We start from the raw sequence: 21920 nt of genomic DNA on the forward strand, positions 1-21920 counted from the left end.
ATCCTACCCTATAGTGTTATAAAAGCAAATATGAGATGAAAAACACAATTGCTGAAGCAAGCATGTCATTTTGTGGTGCCTCTGCCACTTTTGACTCCCATGCTCGAGATCGCTTGTACCGCGGTCCTTTGCATCACATCGCATTGCATTTGCATCAGTTGAGCTACTGCACAATTTGATCACACTTGAACAAGCTTGTACATGTAGTTGTTTATGTAATTCAAACATTAATATCAAGTCATACGCTAATATAAAAGTGTATCATAAGACAGCATTGTGTGAGGAACAGGACGAAAATTAATTGTTTATGAACTGATCATCTGCCGTTTTAATTGTGATTTGTGTGAAAGTATATAAAAGTGATTGTTTTTTAGTGCCTCTAGTGTTTATTTAACCAGGAAACTGCAACAATACATACAGCAAGCCACGTAAAAATCAGTAGGTCTAGAAAATGTAGGTCTAGTTACGTGATTCTTTGAGACCAGGTTGGCTATTCTTATGTCTGCTTACATGTAGCAGTCAGATTAGGGATGTGTCCGAAGCCAAATATTTTATTTGGAAAGGCACGAATAATGACTTCAAAATGAATAACAGATTCATCCGAATAATATATAAAATATTTGTATGACTGATATCCAAATAATCAAGGTAAAACAAGGATAAACCGACATTTTAATGAACATATCCAAAATTACAACAAATTTATGAATCTGTGCAGCCAATATTTCTAAAGTGTAAACTTTATGAATGAAAATGCGCACGTGTGATTTCAGATCGGATGGGCGTGGTCTTAACTCCGTTTGTGGTCTCTGTTAATTGTACACGTCTGGAGCTTGTCAAGTGTAACATTAACTAAGATACGACATCATATACACTTTCCACTTATTGAAATGTCTATGTTAATGTATCCCACAATTCACATGTGATTCTCATGTATTTATTTGCAGTATAGCCTTAACCTTAGTGCAATGTTAAATTCCTGACCTGAAGTGATTTAACATCTGAGCTCGTCTTTCCGTCTCTTAAAGTTGAACACATTTATATCCACATCAGCAATTAAGGTAATTTACTGGTTAAGACTTTATTCTGAGAAAAAAAAAAAAAAAAAAGTAAAAATGCTCCATAAAGGTTTAAATGCTCCATAGAGTATTCATCTATTAGTGGCGATTTCTCAGGACCAGCAAAGCCTTCTCTGCTGGCCTAAAATATTTTTCATCCTTTCATCCTCAATCACCTTTTTGCCTATTTATTTTTAATTACTTTCCACTCTTAATTAATCTATAAACAAATAGAGAAAAACGAAAAGTTTATCCAGTCAGAATTTATTCCTTGATTCTTACAAGCAAAGTGTGACAACTGTTTCACAAATCGCATGCCCGAAACAGCGCGTGAGTCTGAGCTCCAACCCGTCAGGCCTTCAGAATTTCTTCAGAATCCCTCAACAGTGCAAATGAATGAGCAGCTAAAGTCAGATTGTCAGATTCATCAGCCAATCAGATTGATTTATTTGTTCTTGGTGGGTGTGGTCTTTAGAATATGTCCCAGTCCAGGCCTTCTAGTTGGCCTTGAGTGACGCAATAACGCTTTAAGTGATGTACGTAATTCAAGAGCGAAAAGCGCCAGATCTTGCTGACAAGTAGGCTGTCATCACTGCTGGTATTGTCGTTGAGAAAGAGATCCTTATGGATTTACAAACCTGAAATGTTCTGCATCATCGTGCGATTGATTAATTAAACAGGAAAGGAGGGCTGATTTTCACCTCAAGCAAACTGGTAAGTGCTTTTTGCATTGTTATAGCAACATCAGGAGTTTTCTAAGTGTAAATTAGGCTGCTTGAGCATTCAGTGTCGAATCAAGTTTTGAAAAGTAGTGCTGCATTCCATTCAACTCGGAAAGTCGGATTTTACAACTTCCTACTAGGAAAAGTGCAGTGGAATGCATCTTTAAGTCAGAATTACAACTTGTAGGCTCGTGCAGAAATTCTCAGCTCCGATTTCACCGAGATGCAGGGGCATGATGTTACACAAACATGTTGACACTCAGGGAGATATACAAAGTAAGTGATAAACATTCACTTTATTAATATCGATAAATGAGTTTGTTTCCACATTACATGATATTAAAGCTTGTTTAACAAATGTCTGCAGAAACAAGTGTATAAATTTAAAACATTATAATCTCTTTTGATAATCGTACACCTGTAGCACAAATGCAAGCGCTGCAGTATTGTTTATCAGTTGGGTTGCTAGGAGACATCTCTAATGAGAGTCAAACCCCTGCTAAGCTAACGGGAGCGTTGCAGTTTTGTTTCCTTAAACGTCATCTTCCGAATATCGGGGAATGGAATGCATTTATGGTCTGAGATATCAAGTAGGAATATCCCTCATCCAACTTGAATGGAAAGCAGCATAACTGTGTACCCTGACGAATCAAATTTTATTGCAAGCCACATTTAAATCACAAATATTGTTAGATAGATTTTTCCAGGTATTATAGACCTCCTTGATAGATTCATATGGAAAATTATGATTTTGTAATGTCTGTTCGGGAGACGTTCATTTCACAGAACAGTCATGCTGCAGTTAAAATTAGGCTTGCTTGAGCATTAAGTGTCGTTTCAAGTTCTGGCTTTCATGCGTGGACATGTTAAAATATCAATTGGTATTACTAGTTAGCTGCGACATACTGTATGATGCCCAAAGGCATAGGGTGTCTTATTCATTGTGAAACTGTGTTTTCTTAATGGCATGAATCACACTGAAGGCCTAGACGTAAAATGCATGGCCCGCCACTGTCTATTAGGAATATTCCTTCTTATGTAAAACTAAGAAACTGAAACATGCTCAGTCTTTTTTTTTCTTCTTCTTCTTCTTTAAACTGTGCTAAATTTGAAAATGTTAAGTGTTCTTGAACTCTGGTAAGGCTCTATATAAATGTAAAATTATTATTATTATTATTATTATTATTATTATTATATTAACTAAATAATGGTGTCCAATCGTAAAAATTCCTGATAGACTTAGGGGACTTTCACCTGTTTGTAGGCTATATTGATTTTAATGTTTGAATTTGTATTTATTATTTACTTCAATATGTGTGCTTGACATTTCACATTTTGCTTGACACCTCCTGCCTCCAGAATAATGTTGTTATACATGCACAGACAAATGAAAATTCTGTTCCATGCAGATATTAATATCTGAACTAAAAGGAGAAACAACAACATATTCCACAGTTAATGTAGTCTACAAATTCAGCTTCATCTGGTAAGAAAAATAAAAAATAGAAAATATTTTTTCAATAATAATTGAATATTATTATTATTATTATTATTATTATTATTATTATTATTAGGCTAAAGGCATATACAATGTATATTATATTAATAGAAACTATAAATATAAGAGTAACACTTAAAAATGGGCACTTCCGGTTTAAGCCGTGCCCACACCCGGTTCTGTCCAAATACAGAGACAGATACAGATAATTTTGTCATATGAACAGATACAGATACAGATACAAATACAGATAATGGCTTCACTGTACACCCCTAAGTCAGATACATTCACTTATCCTCCTGACTTAAAATCCTAAAAGCAAAAGTGTAACAGATATTTTTTGTAACAACATATATTGTATATATTAAACTGTGTCGTTACTGTAATCTATATGAAAGCAAATTTTATATTATCTGCATGACACAACACAGTGCAGCAACAGTGTTGGTTCATCTAATGGCCGTCTGCCCCAACCATTTCCCGCACTGCTGTCTTCTCTGCACACTTCAAAAGCCCAGCGCTGTTGCCATGGAGAGGGATGCTCTCTGTTGACCCCCGCCAGTCTGACCGAGGGGGGATGGGCCGATCTGCCTGCGTGCCCTCAGCATCTCCTTCTCCGTCTGCAGTCTGTTTGATTGGCTTGGCCCAAGATCGTCCGCTGTGCGAACACGGAGCCCGACTCCTGCCAGGGGGATTATTAGTTATGTGACTCCATTGCCTTGTTTCTGCACCTTACTAAGGGTGCTAATTATGAAATGTCACTCAGTGCTATTTTTCTGCACCCTGCACCCTGCTTCTTCTTTTTTTTTTTTTTTTTTTTGTCTTTTGCAGATTAGCTGCACTGTGTTTTTGCACTGTTTGTTGTCAGGGAGAGAGGGTTTGGGATGATGCTAATGAAATGAGAGACCATAGGCTGCACAGTGTCATATGGCCTGCAAATTTGTACAGTAAATCTGCTGGGTAAAAGGGTTAAGACCCCTCTTCCTGGAATTAGTGATGAAAAATGTTATTCATAGGTTCTTTACAAGGTTGATCACAAAAGATATTGATGCTGTTTTTTGATGTCAACATAAAATCAATATCGTCCCATTAACATTCTCAATGCACCTTGCTAGACTCACTGTGAATGTTTCATTGGTGCATGGTATTCTTAAGAAAAATAATTTGTTTCTGTAATCCTTTGTCAATGTAATAACTTGCTCTGCCTATGAAATTACTTTCCGTTTAGACTTGGGAGTGGAAAGTATCCCAACATTTTTTAACCTTTACCCTCCAGCAACCTGTCTGCTCCAATCTGCTACCACCACTTGAAATTAGTATAGCAAACCCAGCATTGGCAAGGAGGTCCATTATTGGCCTTTCCTTAACAAAACACTGCTTAATTCAGAAACTAACTGGGTTGTGGGCTCGCTGGTTTGAATTTGTAAATTTTTAAAAAGGAGGAATATCCGAGAGGTTGCAGTTGTGACAGAGACAACACTCCTGACTCCTGTTCGTTTGCTTCATTGTCTGTGCAGAAGTAATTTTAATTGTAATATTAAATATACATTGTTAATAAAGTCATCAATCTCATTCATAAATAGGAAGCATGCGAGTTATGTAATTAACCTGCTTGTAAAGCAGTTCATTTTGCCAATGTTCAGCACTTTCTATTCTCACATATTCAAAATGTTTGTCTTCATAATATTTTCATTAATAACTTGTTCCGCCTCTGAAACTACTTTCTTTTATGGATGATGTTATGAACAGGAACTAAAAACCAGTTCAAGGAACAAAAACTAATTTTTTTTTTGCACAATGTAACTGAAAACATTTACGCATTTGGCTGACGCTTTCATCCAAAGCGACTTACAGTGCCCTGATTACAGGGACAATCCCCCTGGAGCAACCTGGAGTTAAGTGCCTTGCTCAAGGACACAATGGTGGTGGCTGTGGGGATTGAACCAACAACCTTCCACTTACCAGTTCAGTGCTTTAGTCCACTAGACCACTTAACGTTGCCCATAAAAATGAAACTGTGCACATTAAGGGGACACATTTCTTAATTACCTGTTGTGGATGTCGCATTCTGTAAATGTAGACTTTAACTGTGTATAATTACTACATATTAATTAATTGTATGATTGTTATGATTTGATAAATCTACCACACAGGGAAAAAAAAACAAAAACATCCTGATCTCATGAAAATTCATACATAATTTACAAGTTGGCTATTTCATATAATGATCTCGCACGATTTTGTTCACAAACTCGTACGACTTCACATGCAAATTCCCGGATGTCTAATGTGGAAGTAAGCGAGAGTTTCGCGCACGAGGCTTTGAGGACATGCTTCTTAATATTATGCCCTAACCCAAACCCCTTATCTAAACTTAAACCAATCACTAGTGTATAAACATGATAGGAAGCTGTTGTGTGTGACAGAAGCATGTAATTGTATTAGATGGAAACAATGTCCAGCGACGTCATTGGCTGTATTCAAAGTCATAGGATTTCAAACGAGTGAAGTCACACGATATCATACTGTAACGAGTCAGGAGAGAATGGAGGATCTAAATGCAGCGTCTTTAATAAACAAAAGAAAACTAGATAACTCAGAACATAAAGAAACAAAACACAGGGAACAAACGTACAGAGTAAGGCATAATATATGCAAAGACTGACAGAGGAAACAAGGAAAAACAAGGACTTAAATACACAGGGGCAAACAAGGGAACAAGGAACACCTGTGAAAACAATCAGGGGAAAACCAATCATAAAATGAAACTACAAAGGACTACAAAAACTAACAGGAAACAGGAACATGGGAACCAAACAAGAATTTCAGCATAAGTCAATACAAACACAGGGAATACGTGACAGAGCCCACCTTTTAAGTGGATTCCAGATGCTCAAAAAACAAAAAAAAAAAAAACACCATTTGTCCATGGGGCGTGGGGGAAAGTTGAAACAGGCAGTTCAGTGGGGCACAAGGGGCAAGGGGGCCAGAGGAACAAGGCAACCAGAGCAGATCAGGCGGACGGCCAGGAGACCAGAGCCGATCAGGAGACCAGGGTGACCAGAGCCAATCAGGTGGATGGCCAGAAGACCAAGGCGACCAGAGTAGATCAGGCGGATGGCCAGGAGACCCAGAAGACCACTTCTGGGTAGGGACTAGATCAGGAGCTGAGACAGGGCTGAGACAGGGTCAGGAGGCCTGGGAGAATGCCACAAGACAGGGACTGGGTTAGGCGGCGGAGCCGCTGGAGGAATAGTCTCTGGAGAAGCGGGCGGATCCGCTGGAGGAATAGTCTCTGGAGAAGCGGGCAGAGCCGCCAGAGGAATAGTCTCTGGAGAAGCGGGCAGAGCCGTGGAAGACTCTGTGGGCGGAGCCGTGGAAGACTCTGTGGGCGGAGCCGTGGAAGACTCTGTGGGCGGAGCCGTGGAAGACTCTGTGGGCGGAGCCTTGTGTGGCTCGAGACAAAGGCTCCGGGAAGACTGGGAAACGACCAGTGTTGTCACGGGCATGGGTGGAGACTCGGGAACGACTTCTGTGGTCGTCGGCATGGGCGGAGACTCGGGAACGACCTCTGTGGTCGTGCACATGGGCAGAGACTTGGAAACGACCTCTGTGGTTGTATACATGGGGGAGACTTGGAAACAAAAGCCTTTCTCCTCTTCCTCCTCTGGGAGGCCAAAGTTGGCAACGCAGGCTCTGGGACAGACGAGGCTGGCAACACAGGCTCTGGGATGGACGAGGCTTCTAGCTCATTGGCCATGGCAGGCATGGGCTCGTTGGCCATGGCAGGCATGAATACTGACAAGCTGTGAGGAAGGGTCTTTGTGACCCTACGCACCGACGTAAGTGGTGGATAATTTAACTTGGAAAGAAAGGCCGTGGGAGGCTGGGCTGTGGTATGGCATGCAGTAGATTTAAACTTGGTGGTGACATGGCGTGGAGCAGACTCAGGCGTAGCTGTGGCATGGCGTGGAGCAGACTGAGGTTTGACCGTGACATGGCATGGAGCAGGCTGAGGCGTTGCTGTGACATGGCATGGAGCAGGCTGAGGCGTGGAAGACTCGGAAACCGGAACCGGGGTTGAGAGAGGAGGTTCCTCTGAAGCGAATGTCTCTAAAATTAACTCCACATATTCCTCCCACGTGTAATCACTGGTCTCCGGAGGATAACTCAGAACATAAAGAAACAAAACACGGTGAACAAACGTACAGAGTAAGGCATAATACATGCAAAGACTGACAGAGGAAACAAGGAAAAACAAGGGCTTAAATACACAGGGGCAAACAAGAGAACAAGGAACACCTGTGGAAACAATCAGGGGAAAACCAATCATAAAATGAAACTACAAAGGACTACAAAAACTAACAGGAAACAGGAACATGGGAACTAAACAAGAATTTCAACATAAAAGTCAGTGCAAACACAGGGAATACGTGACACATACGAATTAGCCAAATTTAGAAAAGTCATATGAATCCTGACGATTTCATTGTGAGAGTGTGTTGGAAAAAATTGGATTGCTTGTTTTCGCTAATTTTGGTGAGGCAAGTGTTTTGGGCTTGTTTATACAGACTAGGTTGCTTGCTTCTCTTGTAAGATCTGGTAACACTGCAACTGGTATATCACCCACCGCTTAACGCAGAGTACTATCATTTTAAAAAGAACGTTATTAACCGTTCTTTAATTTTGTTTTAACCGGTAACCATTTGGAAAGGAGGCTGCAAAACTTCTGAACCGGAACAAAAAATACAGTTTTTGCTCAGAACGAACCAAAATGAAAAATATTGAGTTTTTAGTCCCTGGTTATGAATCCGTTTTACTCTTCAACCACTCCCCTTCAACCACTTAGACACCCTTCTTGTTTGTAATGCCAACTTTTTCACAATCCAATCAATTCCCAAATTTATAAAACCAAGTCCCACCCTTCATTTTTTCTCCTTGAAAATCCTGTTTCACTGTTGCAAATGGTGTTTCAAGTTGACTTTAAATATTTAATAGTTAAATATTTAATTCTTGAATTGCCAGAAATCAGCCTGGAAATTGCTTGCTCTTGATTAAAGCCGTAAGATGCTTTTTTCTTGCCTGTCTGCTCCTTCTAAAGATCTTTGAGGACTTTCAGAGTGAAGGCAGATGTAAATAGCTGAGTTCAGTCACCTGAAGGTCAAGGAATGGATCAGCAGACCGTGATGCTATTGATTGGAAGGGAACAGGTACTTTGACAGGCTGAGGCAGTGGAGTCGGGAGGGAGGGTGACCCAGTGCTAGAGCCATAGGCCTGAATTCCTCCTCCACATTTGTTCTGACACTGATGACTGGTCCTCTAGAGAGGCTCTGATCTCTGCACAATCATTCTGCAGCATGAGTTTGTCTTTGTGAAAGACTGAATAGACAGGGTGCACAGCTCTAAAAAAATGAGATGCCCTTTAAAAAGACTTTTATAGTGTATTTTCAAAATGGTTAGTCTGAGTGTGTTTTTACTAGGCTAACTGTTGCCTAAGGTGGTGTTTTGCTCAGATAAAGTTGTTTTGTTTACATTTAACTGCCTTTTTAACTGCATTTAATGTAAATTTAATTGAATTATATTTGGTTGACAAAGCCAGCATGTATTATACAAATCTGTCGGTCTGTCTCTTAGAAAAAATTCCTTTCATATCATTAAATTGGATTCACTAATCAATTTAAAGTCAGAATGCATTTGTGTTTGATATACTTTTTTTCCCCTCCCAGATTTACCCAGGGTCAGTGGAGCTCATGCAGGTCATTGAAGAGTTCATCCACATCGTTGGCCTGGGAATGAAGGACTTCCACAACGCCTACCTGATGACGGGAAACCTGGGTAAGACCTTCAGACAGTCCTGAGAAAGCTTCATACCTCCCACTCACTGACTATCAGTCTCACTGACTCTTCCCATCAACTCTGTGTGGTGTCAGTAATTGAGGATAAATGGTGCATAGAGAGGGAGGGGGCACACACACCACCAGTCGATAATGTTAATTAAAACCAAGCCCTTTCCCCTTAATGTGCTAAATTCTTATGCAAACAGCCTTATCTTATGTCTGCTTGTAAAAGAGGAGACTGTATTTGGGTGTAGTTGTAACTATTGCAGCACGCATGGATTTCCATCCACTTCTATCTTTCCAGAGGTATTATAGTTTCAAATTTTACATTTAGTTTTTATTTTTGTTTTATTTTAAATGTATCCTTTTTATTTTATTTTAGATTTCATTAGTTTTCATTTTACGAATGTTATATTTTATGACTAGTGTTTCTGGGCTTCCAAAGTGAATTGATATTTAACTGTTTACTGATATTATTTAAATATGGTTAGCAACATTACATTTCTCATGTAGTCTAGAATTATTGCTGTGTAGTGGCATTTTTATGTTTCATAATTTTATAATGCCTGTATACTGAGTATCAAAAACAAAAACAAAAAAACAAAAACAGAAATCAATTAATCATTAATTGTTCTTTAGAAATTTTATTTATTTGAGTTAAAATTGGAATTATGAAAATGTATTTTTGCTTAGTTTCAGTGTTTCTTATTAGGTCAGATTTTATTTTTATAGTGAACTAAATTAAAACATTTTTGTTTTCATTGTAGTATTCGTTAACAATAATAACAATGCACAACGTTCTGCCTATCGTTGAAAATCTATCTTAGTGTTGCTTTAATATAGCTTTTACCCCTTTTTCACTGCAGTGTATTAAGGCTTTTAAAATATTTCAAAAGCATGACTCATGTGTTTTCATATAATCCTCCCACGTCACTCAAAAAATTCCACCATATACCGCAACACCACTTTCCCTTACAGTCATTTCAATAGAATGAGTGTTAAATGGCAGAAATGCAATTGCTTCCGGTGGTGAGCAAATTTGCTTAGTTCTCTTTGTTCAGAAGTATAGGTACTGACCCATGAAATTGCAATCTGCATGAATTGCCGAGCTCAACAGATACAAAATGACTGGATAAGGATGACCTTGCTGTCTGTCGGCAGATACAGTACATTCTAGTGTCTATAATGTTTTGAATTGTATGTAATGCCAACTGGCATTAAAGTGGCAATTCCATTGAAGGGCACCTTTGGTATCTTCTTTAATGTTAACTTATTTTATGTAGCTTACCATAATACAGACAGGATTGTCTCAAAGTGTCAAGTAGTTGTGTAAAATGTTCTTGTGATGAAGAATCTTCTTCATAAAAATTAAGACAGAAATGCTTGTTTAGTGTTTTTGCCCAGTTAAAAAACAAACAAAGTGAATTGAACTATTCTGAAAGTACAGATTGGATGATTTAGCTTTAATGTATAAAGGTGTTTGGGTATATGATGTTTTTTATCATGGCAACTAAGATTTTAGTTGTAAAATTTATAAGGGAAAGCATACATTTTAGGTGCTGTTCCAGACTGATCTCACAGTGAAATTGGAATCAGTAGGTTGAGTTTTCTTTAGCTAAAATTGTGACGAGATAGGAGAGGAATGAGTATCTAAATGCAGACTTTTTAATAAAATAAAAGTAAACCAGGTAACTCAGAACATAATGAAACAAAACACAGGGAACAAAGCACAGCATAATACAGATGAAGACTGACAAAGGAAACAAGGAAAAACAAGGGCTTAAATGCACAGGGGCAAACAAGGGAACAAGGAACACCTGAGGAAACAATCAGGGGAAAACCAATCATAAAATGAAACTACAAAGGACTACAAAAACTAACAGGAAACAGGAACAGGGAACTAAACCAGAATTTCAACATAAAAGTAAATACAAAAAACAGGGAATATGTGACAAAAATCAGTCTGTGCATACCGAAATGCGAAACAGTGCCCCCAGTGGCCAAAGTGGTGTATTTTTGGGTGTATGGACAAGTGTAATGTCCATAAAGGAACACAAAAAGCGAGTTGTGAAGCGAGTTTTTATTCAGCTTTACAGGATGTAATACAGTGAAGAGGAATGCTTATTTTATAAACTGTACCCCCCAACCTAAACCCCAAACCTAAACCTAATCATAAGTTGAGTAAAAATTTTATGTTAGAAGGGAAAATGCAGCCTCCGAATCATGCTTGTCACTGATTATACAAACATGATTACTTTCTGGTTTCAACGTAGTATCCGAACCTGGGTCTCAAGCACTGCTGATGCAACATGCTTCCGGTCACACCACAGGGAAAGGTAAACACACTAGAGCAGATGCAAACATGTCTGATAGGAGATGTCGCTTGTCAGTGAGTCAGCATGATATGGCCAATCCTAGGGTACAGAAACTCTTGAAAGCAAAATGCCAACCTTCCTTTGTGATCATATTGGCTGTTCACCACTTAAAATTAAATTTTCACCTTCTGTGCTTCATTTTTAATGGTCCTACAATGTGACTAATTAATTTTTAAAAGTACAAATATTCCATTCATAGTCTCTTAATTAGCACAAGGTCATAAAAAGAAATAATTAAATAAGACTGCATAATGTTTATAAAAGAATGATCAAAATGCAATTTAAAACAGTTTTAGATGAAGTATAGCCTGTCAACTGCAGGCCATATCAACCTACCAAAAGTACTGTATTTCATGTCAACTACCCATTTATATTCTTTTACATGCTGATTGCCACTTTTATACAGTAAACCTCATGTTTGCAGAGCATATTTGAATGTCGTTTTGTTCCAAACATGAATACATCTTCACAGAGCCAGTTCAGACACGACCACCTCAGCAAAGTGTGTTGTAGGATAAAACACACAACCAGAGCATGGACATCATAATGATGCTGGAGAGAGGTGCTGTAAACATTTTAACGTCAGCCACTGAGAAGGCAAAGTAAACCAGTGATTGATCTTGTAGTCTGAAGGTTAAATGGAATGATGTTGCAGCTCACAGCTGTTGGTAACAGATGAATAAACAAAGCTGTTGCAATTCAGTCAAGAAACCAAGAACATTGTTGAGGCACATAAATAAAATAAGAAATAGAATGGAAAATAAAGAAATAATCTTAATCTTATTTTTTCTTGCTGTCCAGTAAGAATAAATAAACATCCTTAAAAGAAAATACATTTACTTGAGAAGCAAATCTGCATAAGAACTGAAATCTAATTTTCAGAGTAATGCTACACAATATAGGTAGGTTTATGTTTAAAACAAGAATAAAAAAATAATGTCAATGGGATTAGAAACTAGAAACTTGTTTTCCCTTTAAATTACATATATTTTCTCAAAGTTCACTTAGGATGTTTTAAGGCTTTCAGAATTCCACAGAGACTGCATGCTTGAACTCAGGACCTGGTAATTTCATTATGCCCAATTGTATTGGACAGTTTCAATGTCAATGATTTTATAAAGTGTGCTTTCATCCCTTCAAACACAAGGCAAAGTTTTGGACCAATCAAGTCTCTGTTTGTTAAAGTTTCAGGAGGTGATATTGAGATGAGGAAACTTGTTAAAAGCTGCAAAGAGGCTTCTGCAGTACAGTGTTGTTTCCAGAATCCATTTGTGAATCAAGAACGTACGGATGTTAAACGTGGAACACATTAGTGCACTTGTGCTGATCGTGCCTTCTTCCTGAGTAGAAATTTGGCAAAGACATTGGACTAATTGTAATTATATTGAATATAGAGTAAGCCATCTTTATGTGTGGCATATAGAGAAACATTTAAATGCATTGGATGCATTTTGTGATATACTGTATATATATATTATCACAGCAAATTATGAAGCAACCAGTTGCTCTACTCATATGAGAGTCACAAATGAGATCTCTTTAATATCCTAGACATTAATGAGATCAAATGTAGACATCTGCTTTTCAGATTGTTCTTCTGAGAAAAAGACCCCAGTGATTTAACACTTGTCTTTCAGATATCTCAACAATGTCTGAATGGTGCTCAGATTTGCCAAGAGACCAGATTCTGCAATCATAAGTCAGAGATTTCATGAGCTCAAAAATTTCTCATAAAATTCTCCCAAAACCTAAGAATCTGAGCTATGCTATCCACATTATTTGAACTCTATACTATACTTTTATGTCTACAATTGTCTCATTCCATTCCATTTCATTTTTCCTCTTAAAGAATTTTAGGAGACAAACAAAGCATATATGAGATGTTCATTAAGTCTCTTTAGCTTTGAGCAACCTAACTGACCAATAAAAATTTCCTCTGAGTACGCTTTTGATTAAAAAGGCATATACTCCTAGCTAAAATTGTAATCAGAAAGTAAATCCGCATTTATTTATTGACATCAGCTTTGTAATTTCCTTATTTACAGTGAGAGTAAATAACTGTCTTTGGTAGAATCTGCTCTCCTTCATTACACAAACAAAGAAGTGCTGCCTGCACTAGCCAAATGAAAATGATCTGTCATAGTAAGATATTGCAGCATCATTTCTTGCCAAATTTATGGCACGTTCTTGACACTACGATAAATACCCTCTGTCAGCACTGCACACTCTTCCGTCCTCTTTTAGCCAAACAACCTTGATTGCAGAGACTCTTTTTCTCAGCAGCTCATCTTCCTGTAAGAATAAACAGTGACTTTGTCGATGTTGCAGGTCTTTAAAGCTGATTTTTTTATTTTTTATGTGTTTAATGGACATCGATTTGTGTGCATTGATTGCTCAGATGAGTCGAGTGGCCCTGTCATCTACTCCAATAATTAGTCTTACTCTCGCTTTTGAGTATTTAGCCAAGATGGCACCAAAACGTTTGGCGTGACAAGGCAGAAAAAAAACAAAAACTATGATTTTACCATGGTTAAGAGGCGATCCCGTGGTAAAATAACTGTAACACATTGACTTGAGTGGCTTGTTGCTTTTATAAATCTGACAAGGCAACACCAATATGATAAAAGACACCAACGTTCAATAATCATTTAAATATATCAAGAATAATAATTGTAATAAACAGTTCTCCCGCAAAGTAATATGGTTCATTAACTGTAGGATTTTGTGGTTGCCAAGCAACATAGCAATTTTCAGCATTAAAGGAATGTTTCAATACAAGTTAAGCTCAGTTGACAACATCTGTGGAATAATGTTGATTACCACAAAAAAGTTTATTTCGACTCATCCCTCCTTTTTCTCTAAAAAAAGCAGAAATCGAGGTTACAGTGAGGCATCTACAATGAAAGTGAATAGGGCTGGAGGGTTTAAAGGTAGAAATGTGAAGCTTATAATCTAATAAAAGTAATTACATTAATTCTTCTGTAAAAAGTGTGTATTATTTGAGCTGTAGAGTTGTTTATATCATAATTTGTATGGTCGTTTTAGAGTTTACAGTGTTACGATATCACTTCATGGCAACAAAATTTTAAAATTAGATGTAACTTCACACAGAAAGGGTTAGTAAAATCATGTTAACACACATTTTGTTTATGTCTTGTGGCTATACTTTTAAAACAGAGTATTTTAATGTTTACAGATTGACCCCATTAACTACAACTGTAAGTGCCCCACTATCTAAATTAAGTTTTGCAAATTTATGATGTTGATTGAGCTTAACTTGTATTGAACCAGCAATGTTCCTTTCAAATAGAATGTGCACTCACAACTGTTCCTTAATAAACATTTTCAGTGTGGCTCATCCAATCAGAATTTAGATGTTTTTTAAACGTCTGTTTCTAACTGGTTTCAGCCTGTTGTTTCTCTGGAAGTACCAGTGATTAGGCTCATTAGTCACAGGTGGACGCAGGTGCCCATACCTCCTGTTTGTGTTCCCTTAGGACTGTTACCCACAGAGGCATCACACCACAGTCATGAGCAAGAAAGCTGCTCTGTAATCTTAGCCAACATATTAAACATATCATAATCTTTATTATGTTTAAATAATTATAAGTAGTTTATTCTTTTATATATATATATATATATATATATTTGGTATTTTACACTTTGATTGGTGTTTTTGTCAACTTAAAGAAAAACAATTTTACAACTATAGCAAAACTACAATTATTGCCAATTAATTGTAGCTGATTTTTAATTTTACATCCGTCACCATATTCCCCCTCCATGTTTGCGTGTAAACACAGAATATGTGCGCAACGGCTAAACCCGTATGTGTAGCACATGATAATAGAGAGACAACGGGAGACCCCCGTCTGTTGACTGGCAGGGCCCAACGAAACAGTAAGCCCCGGGCCCTGGAGTACCATAATGTGGCCCTAGCTACAAGAAGGTAGTGCTGTGGGCAGTGGCAGCTCAGTGGTTAAGGCTCTGAGTTACTGAGCAGAAGGTCAGGGGTTCAAGCCCCAGTACTGCCAAAATGCCACTGTTGGGCCCTTGAGCAAGGCACTTGACCCAATCTGTTCCAGGGGTGCTGTATTATTGCTGACCCTGCACTCTGACCCCAGCTTAGGTGGGATGTGAAAAAAAGAATTTCACTGTATATGTGCAAATGTGTGATAAATAAATACAGTTATAAAAATTATTATTCCGAACATCGACTTCTCTCTTCAGAACTATGTTTGGATACCTGATATTAAGATCAAGCATTTTTAGATCTCTATGTGTTAGCTTCTTCAACCACAGTTTTTCAATCATACCCCATGTGCTCCTGTGACTAATGCCCACCCCCAGCTCTGCGCACACATTATCTGGCAGCACTACCAGCCACCTCCTCCACACACACATGCCAGCTGTTAGATAATCCTCAACTAAACCTCAACTCCTATTACCTGCCTATACTCTGACCAGACCAGTCATACACACACACTTACACATTTCAGGAGAAATAACCCATAGTTGCCACACTTATAGTTGTCTTTCTACACATTAAACTGGGATATAAGAAAATATTTAATCATAAAAGATTACACTTCTTTAAAAACATCATATTTGCATTATCACTTACCTTTTCTGAATGCAATATACCTTCACCCTCAGAGTTAAATGGTCTGCATTTATATAGTGCCTTTTTTAACCTTAGCAGTTCTACAAAGCACTTTACACTGTGTCTCATTCACCCATTCACACACACACACCCACCAATGACAGCAGAGCTGCCATGCAAGGCACTACCCTGCCATTGGGAGCAACTTGGGGTTCAGTGTCTTTCCCAAGGACACTTCAGCATATAGAGTCATGTGGCCTGGGAATCTAACTGCTAACGCTGCGATTAGTGGACAACCCGCTCTACCACCTGAGCCACAGCCACCCACATGTGCTCCCTGTGCTATAAAAGAGTGATGGGTTAACCGTCATATTTCTTTCTCTCTCTCTTTTTCTTCCTTTTTTCAGTTGCAAGTATACAGAGGCTGCCTGCTGTGTCTGTGATGACTGACATTAACTTCCCAATGAAGGGACGGAAGGGGATGGTCGACTGGGCCAGAAATTCAGAGGACAAAGTCGTCATTCCAAAAGGAATCTTTGTACCCCAGACAGCAGGTACAACATTTTGTCACAGTATGTTACATTGCAGAAGTTGATGATTCTGATACAGTCTTATGATCAATACATTTAGGCTAAATTAACTAGATCATCAAGGCCAAGTTTCAATTAACTCACGTTAACATTATTTTTTGTCCCAAGGAATAATGAGGCAGAATAAAATAGTAGTTGGTAGCCCTGCTTTGAGAACAGTCTTTGTTGTGGTGTATTACTGTACATAAATTGACAATTTCTTATACTGTATAGTCTATTTATGTTTTTAATATTTCTATTTATGGGAGTTTCTTGAGCTTCGGAAATTTGAAGACCCAGTGGTTGATTCCTATTAAAACTGATTTTAACTTTATTTGATTTTAACATTAAAACCCACTTGTAAATGTTTTATATTTATTGAATGCAAATGATTTTTTTTTTTTTTTTTGGTTTGGGTTTTTTTCAAAAAAATCACAACTGTCCCACAGTTGTGGTATAATTTTGCCCCTAGTAAAGTTTTTTTTTTTTTTTTTTAAGTTAGTGTGCTAGTTAACCAAGTCAACAAAAGTGTCTGTAAAGAGCATACTTGAAATTAAATATGAGATATAAAATGTAAAAAAAACAAACAAAAAAAAAAAAAACATGTTAAATATCACGTTTTATTCGGCCGTCATTTCCAATCAAGTTGTAGTTTTGCCAAATTATGCAAACAGTGTGACAAAATAATTGTATTGCGTGTATTTAGGATAAGTAAAAGAGCTATCCAAAAAAAAAGTTAAAAAGCTCATTTACATCACCGTAATTTCCAACACTGAGATTTTAACAAGACTTTCTAGAAGTCCACAGTGCTAAAAATGCCCAAAGTTGAAGAATCACTCTTTCTTTATTATTATTATCATTATTATGAATTTTTATTATTATTGTTATTATTGTTATTATTATTATTATTATACAGCTCTCTGGTATAATTAAATTTGATGGTCACTTGTAGCATTTTTTTGTATAATGACCACACCAATTGTCTACATACAGTTGCTGTGCTAGTTTCATATCAATCGTATCAAGGCCTGTTCACACCAAGTCTGTTTTTTCGATGCGATTGTTCGTTACGAATTCATTTTTTAATGGGAACAATAGACTCCCATGGTGCTATTCACATTGGGTCCAAAAAATTGTCCACAGACAATCTGAAGGTTTTTTTTTTTTTTTTTTACAGAGAGTGGTCCAATTTAATTTTTCTTTGGACTGCGATGAAAACTGAGTGACCAATGAGATCATAGCTTTTTGTCATTTTTCCAGGACACCGGCATTAGACATGCAGCTTATACTCACCCCTGAAAATAAATAGTTGCAGTTCACAAACTCTTTGTGCTGCAAACATAAATCTGGTCTGTTTTTGAAAGTCTGCATAAGTTTTTTTGTTTTTTTGTCTTAATGTACATTATTTAATTAATGTATATATATATATATATATATATATATATATATATCACTGTGCCTGTTATATTCTCATGGCATTAAAAATTTACTAAAATAGTTTGTAGAAAAATACCCCATAAAAAGACTTGTTGCATGCAATATTTTACTATAGACAAACGAATTGCAGAACCACACTGATATTTTTATTGCGAGGAAAATATAAAAAAGTATTGCAATAATTTAAATTAAAGACCGTGAGCAAGTGTTTTATTTTATATTATTTTAAAAATTACACATACTATTTTATACAATAGCTTACTGTTATTCTTAATTTACATTATTCCATGTGTATTTATATCACTGTACCTTGTGTTATATTATCCAGGCATTATAATATATATATATATATATATATATATATATATATATATATATATATATATATATATATATATATCATAATGAGCTTTATTGCCAAGTATGCTTACACATACAAGGAATTTGTCTTGGTGACAGAAGCTTCCAGTGCAATACAATATGCAACAGTGCTCTTTACTCAACTCACTCCCATAAAAAAACACAGATTGTATACTCCTCAAAATGCATGAACACAATGGAAAGAACATAATGAAACAGTTATGCCAAATCAGGTAAATAAATGCTTTAACAACATTCAATATATTAATCTCTAACAGCTGAAGGTGCGGGCAGGAGACTGGTATAAATGTTTGTAGAACAGCAACAGCGCCCCTTACTGTACAGGGGTGAAAAAAAAATGTTGTTTCATTTTATTACATACTCAGTGTGAATAGATCTTCCATTAGAGGTTCGTCTCGCAAAATCGTTGGATTTGGATTTGGTGACAACTGGTGTGAACGGATTTGGTGTGAACAGGCCTTCACTCTGCATTCTCTTTTTTCTTGCATAATAAAATAATTTAAACTCAAATCAATAGTTCATGCCCATTTATGCATTTGGTAGTGGATATGTAATAAGCAAGTTTTAAACAGACGGTTTATATGCTGCTCAACACACTGGAGGTTTGGATCACCCTTTTGGGATTATTTTGCAGTTATATCCAGCTGACTGTATATTATCCTTTACTTGTTTATTAATTTTTAAGGTTATAAATGATTTGTGCAACAGACTCTTTATATTTAAACTCAACATGTTAGCATGTTATAAATAATGGCATTTTCACTTAAATTGAATCATCAATGGGATATCAAAATTAAAAGTTTCATATTTGCATTGTGGTTTTTTCAGAGCACATTATGATACCATATGATCGTGAAAAATCAGTTGCATGGTTAAACTGCCTAATGGGATAACTTTAAAATCACAGGATTATATGATCATTACGTTTGCCTGTTTTAGAGGAGACTGCACTTGGTTGGCCACATCATTTCAGATGACACAGCGTTCGCCATATCTTCTCAAACAATGATAGCACAAAGAGCTAAGCACCAGAGTATTTACTTAATTAGAGTGATCAGTCTTATCTGAAGTGTATCAGAGGGAAGTAATGGAGGATTGATTTTATACATAACTCACTCCAGCTTGCCTTGAGCTACACTAGAGGGCTATACAAAACTGTTTGAACCAGGATTATCCTTGATGCCTGTGGAGGAAGACCTTTACCTCCTAGTTATCAATAAACTTGCTAGCATAGTCTAATTTGCCACTTGATTCATTATAGGCAGGAAATGTATGATGGATTAGCTGTCTGGTTTATTTGGAATATCTAATCCGAGAGATTTTACAATGATATTTAATAAGTATTTGGTGGGTTTAGAGGTTAATTAATTCCTGTAGCTTTTGAAAAAATCAGTCGTGTTAAATTATTTTGTATTTAAACTAAGACATTCCTATTGAATACATAAAGCATTCTAATTATTGTCTCTATGTGAACAGCACCTCTTAAGACATGAAGCAAATATGTAGTTTAAATTACCTCATAATCCTCAATATCATCAAGTGAAATGGTTGAAAAGGAAACTTAGAAAAGCATGTCTTCTTATGAAGATGCTATTTTCTGATGTGATTACATAACATGCTGATAATATAATTTAACCAGACAACTGTTTTGCAGATTTGGATGGATCTCCAGTATTCATTCTTGGGACGGTTCTCTACAAGACTCTTGGCCTTATGCTGCCTGCTCCACGGTAAGACTGCCCATCCCGAAACCTATCAGTTTATTTAAGGTCATTTACATGAAACATTACAGAGATATAATTGAGATGACATGTTTCAAACAAGAAACATACATCTCTTCATATTTCTGGAACATGTTTGGATTTGTAATCATTCATTGTGTCATAGAGAATATATTGGTATGTTTTTATTTCTTATAATTATAATTTATAATTTATTTTCTTAAATTATATATATATATATACAGTAGTGCTCAAAAGTTTGCATACCCTTGGAGAATTGGTAATATATGTACCATTTTTAAAGAAAACATGAATGAGTAGGCAAAACACATTTCTTTTATTTCTTATAGGATTCATATTCAACTTTAGGTTATAACAGAATGGCACAGTCATAAAACAAAACATGGCAACAAAGAAAAAAATGAAATGACCCCAAAAGTCTGCATACCTTTAGTTCTTAATACTGTGCATTGCCCCCTTTAGCATTAATGACAGCGTGCAGTCTTTTGTAATAGTTGTCTATGAGGCTCCAAATTCTAGCAGGTGATATAGCTGCCCATTCGTCTTGGCAAAATGCCTCCAGGTCATGCAAAGTCTTTGGTCGTCTTGCATGAACCGCACGTTTGAGATCTCCCTAGAGTGGCTCAATGATATTAAGGTCAGGAGACTGTGATGGCCACTCCAGAACCTTCACCTTTTTCTGCTGTAACCACTGGAGGGACGTGCTGGAAAGTCCAAGAGCATCCCATGTGCAGCTTTCATGCAGAAGAATGCAATTTGTCTGCTAGTATTTTCTGATAACATGCTGCATTCATCTTGCCATCAATTTTCACAAGATTCCCAGTGCCTTTAGAGCTCACACACCCCCAAAACATTAGTGAGCCACCACCATGCTTCACAGTGGGGATGGTATTCTTTTCACTATAGGCCTTGTTGACCCCTCTCCAAACATAGCACTTATGGTTGTGACCATAAAGCTCTATTTTGGTCTCGTCACTCCAAATTAGAGTGTGCCAGAAGCTGTGAGGCGTGTCAAGGTGTTGTCGGGCATATTGTAACTGGGCTTTTTTGTGGCATTGGCGCAGTAAAGGCTTCTTTCCATGCAGCTCATTTTTGTTCAAGTATTGTCGTATTGTGCTCCTTGAAACAACCACACCGTCTTTTTCCAGAGCAGCCTGTATTTCTCCTGAGGTTACCTGTGGGTTTTTCTTTGTATCCCGAACAATTCTTCTGGCAGTTGTGGCTGAAATCTTTCTTGGTCTACCTGACCTTGGCTTGGTAGCAAGAGATCCCCGAATTTTCTACTTCTTAATAAGTGACTGAACAGTACCGACTGGCATTTTCAAGGCTTTGGATATCTTTTTATATCCTTTTCCATCTTTATAAAGTTCCATTACCTTGTTACGCAGGTCTTTTGACAGTTCTTTTCTGCTCCCCATGGCTCAGTATCTAGCCTGCTCAGTGCTTCCATTTGAGAGCTTACAAACTCACTGACTATTTATACACAGACACTAATTGCAATTTAAAAAGCCACAGGTGTGGGAAATTAACCTTTAATTGCCATTTAAACCTGTGTTTGTCACCTTGTGTGACTGTAACAAGGCCAAACATTCAAGGGTATGTAAACTTTTGATCAGGGTCATTTGGGTGATTTCTGTTATCATTGTGATTCAAAAAGGAGCCAAACAACGATGTGATAATAAATGGCTTCATATGATC

At 37.1% G+C, this 21920-nt stretch overlaps 1 protein-coding gene across 4 annotated transcripts in view; it reads left to right on the plus strand.

The window, feature by feature from the left end:
* Positions 1-21920, plus strand: part of LOC127414060 (adhesion G protein-coupled receptor B3-like) — a 254114-nt gene that overhangs the window by 173633 nt on the left and 58561 nt on the right. For all 4 annotated transcript variants that reach the window (XM_051651758.1, XM_051651760.1, XM_051651762.1 and 1 more), the window contains 3 exons: positions 9005-9113; positions 16501-16647; positions 20135-20210. In XM_051651758.1, the coding sequence (XP_051507718.1) occupies positions 9005-9113; positions 16501-16647; positions 20135-20210 (332 nt within the window). The remainder of the gene's footprint in view (positions 1-9004; positions 9114-16500; positions 16648-20134; positions 20211-21920) is intronic.

Source organism: Myxocyprinus asiaticus, chromosome 23 (genome assembly GCF_019703515.2).
Source record: "Myxocyprinus asiaticus isolate MX2 ecotype Aquarium Trade chromosome 23, UBuf_Myxa_2, whole genome shotgun sequence".
Lineage (NCBI taxonomy): Eukaryota > Metazoa > Chordata > Actinopteri > Cypriniformes > Catostomidae > Myxocyprinus > Myxocyprinus asiaticus.